The following is a 1767-nucleotide window of genomic DNA, read 5'->3' on the forward strand; positions in this document are numbered from 1 at the left end:
ACACTGAAATGTCTTTCAAAGGGTCATTCATATGTATAAATATCTGTCTTTAAAGAGACTGAACGTGTTGGAGTCTGATCTCTTTGCAACCAAGATGATCTGTTCATCTGGAATTAAGGAGGTGGGCAACAGATCCACACAGAGGATACAAACAACGGAGAGACAGCTGCCAACAAGTAATTCAATACCACACCGCTCTCAACCAAAACCTGAACATCTTCGTCTCAAAGAAAACAACAGCCCTGTAGACTTCTCTTACCCTCTCAAGAAAGCAATTCTGAAAAGAGAAGCAGTGCAAACATCCACTCATTCAGTAGCTACACACACCCTCAGAGAGGAAGTTGTTTCCATCCTGGTTTTGGAACAGCAGGCTCTACTCCAACTTTCTGCTCAATAAAGTTTGTCACCATATATTTCCTCTGTAGTTGAGTGACTTTTGTATGACTTCAGCATCACAACTGGTGTATCTGTTTTTAAACTCTGCATAAAACACATAATAAAAATCAGTTGAAAAGAAAAAACATGGCTGACTCCTGACTTTAGAAATATTTGGCAGTAAACGCACTAATTCCAAATGTTGTACTAAAAGACAAAAACCTGTTGTTTCATAAAGTTTTCATGTGTGTGAGCTTGAGATGCTTTTGAATTGAACATTAAAAGTTCAAAGTGTCTGTGTCTGTGGGATTTCTTCTTAGTTTTATCTGGACCACAAAATGACAACCAAACCACATGTATCTGTTCTCACTCTGACAACATGGAAACATTAAAAAACAAACACACAAAAAAAACCATTTCACAGTGTTTCACAGCTGGTACACTACTTTGACACTTTGGTTGAGGTTTCGTCTTTCCACAAGAGGAAGTGATCTGAAGGTGTTGCATGCAAGCACATTTGCCCTAATTTCTTTGTCCATTCTGTCATCAGACTTCGTAGTTTTAAGAAGATGACTTCTGGTTTTAAGCATTCACTCTCTAATATAATAGCAGCTGAGCTTTTTGAAAGCTTATAAATCCACTTTCTGATAAGACAGCACAATCTGCAACAGACATGTTCTTCACAGAAGCTGAATGTTTGTTCTGGGTTTTTGTTCTCTGTCTCTCAGGTAGGAAAGATTCTGTTTTCCCAGATCGCTTAATTCATTGTCCACTTTGTATGTATCAGTGTAAATGCTGCATTAATGCATAGGTAACAGTTTATGGTTGTAGATATTTGAGGTTGTTTTTTACTGTTGTTTATTTTAAGCCATAATAACGATTTTTTTTTTTACTCTATAAGGTCAGTCCTCCTGTCCTTTCACAGTCACCACAGAAAAAATAGCCTGTTTTTGTATTCGTTACAGCTGGTTTATCAGATTGTTTACCTTTCCATTCTATCAAATACTGCAGTTTTATGAAAGCTGCTAGTTTCTAAAAATTGATGTACTAAATGTTCCTTTGCATCAGTGCTTTGAAGTACTGGGTTTGGGCCATAGTGAGATAAGTCTCTCATTCCAAGCTTGTGTCAAATTCATATCAGTAAATGATCACTCTGTGTTACAATTAAAAACATATGATCAGCACATTTTAAAATGTGCTGGAGAACTACTGTAACCCAAACTGTGGTCTTCTACCAGTGGCAACCATGTAGAAGCTTAAAACTGTGAGAAAAAGAGAAAATAAAAAGCAAGAACTGTTACGTTCCATTGTGGCATTAGAGCTGTCAACGTTAACACATTAATATGTCATTGCAATATCATAATGACATATTAATGTGCTAACGTTGACATC

At 36.7% G+C, this 1767-nt stretch overlaps 1 protein-coding gene across 2 annotated transcripts in view; it reads left to right on the forward strand.

The window, feature by feature from the left end:
- The first annotated feature begins 698 nt into the window (after nucleotides 1–698).
- The window catches only part of LOC102288778, a 19784-nt gene continuing 18715 nt past the window's right edge, over nucleotides 699–1767 (forward strand). Inside the window, exon 1 of one of the 2 annotated variants that reach the window (XM_042216374.1) lies at nucleotides 699–1103. In XM_042216374.1, the coding sequence (XP_042072308.1) occupies nucleotides 1049–1103 (55 nt within the window). In that variant the 5' untranslated portion in view covers nucleotides 699–1048. The remainder of the gene's footprint in view (nucleotides 1104–1767) is intronic. The other variant, XM_042216375.1, reaches the window with a different exon arrangement.

This window comes from Haplochromis burtoni, unplaced genomic scaffold, assembly GCF_018398535.1.
Source record: "Haplochromis burtoni strain Fernald_Lab_line unplaced genomic scaffold, NCSU_Asbu1 Contig_1030, whole genome shotgun sequence".
NCBI lineage: Eukaryota > Metazoa > Chordata > Actinopteri > Cichliformes > Cichlidae > Haplochromis > Haplochromis burtoni.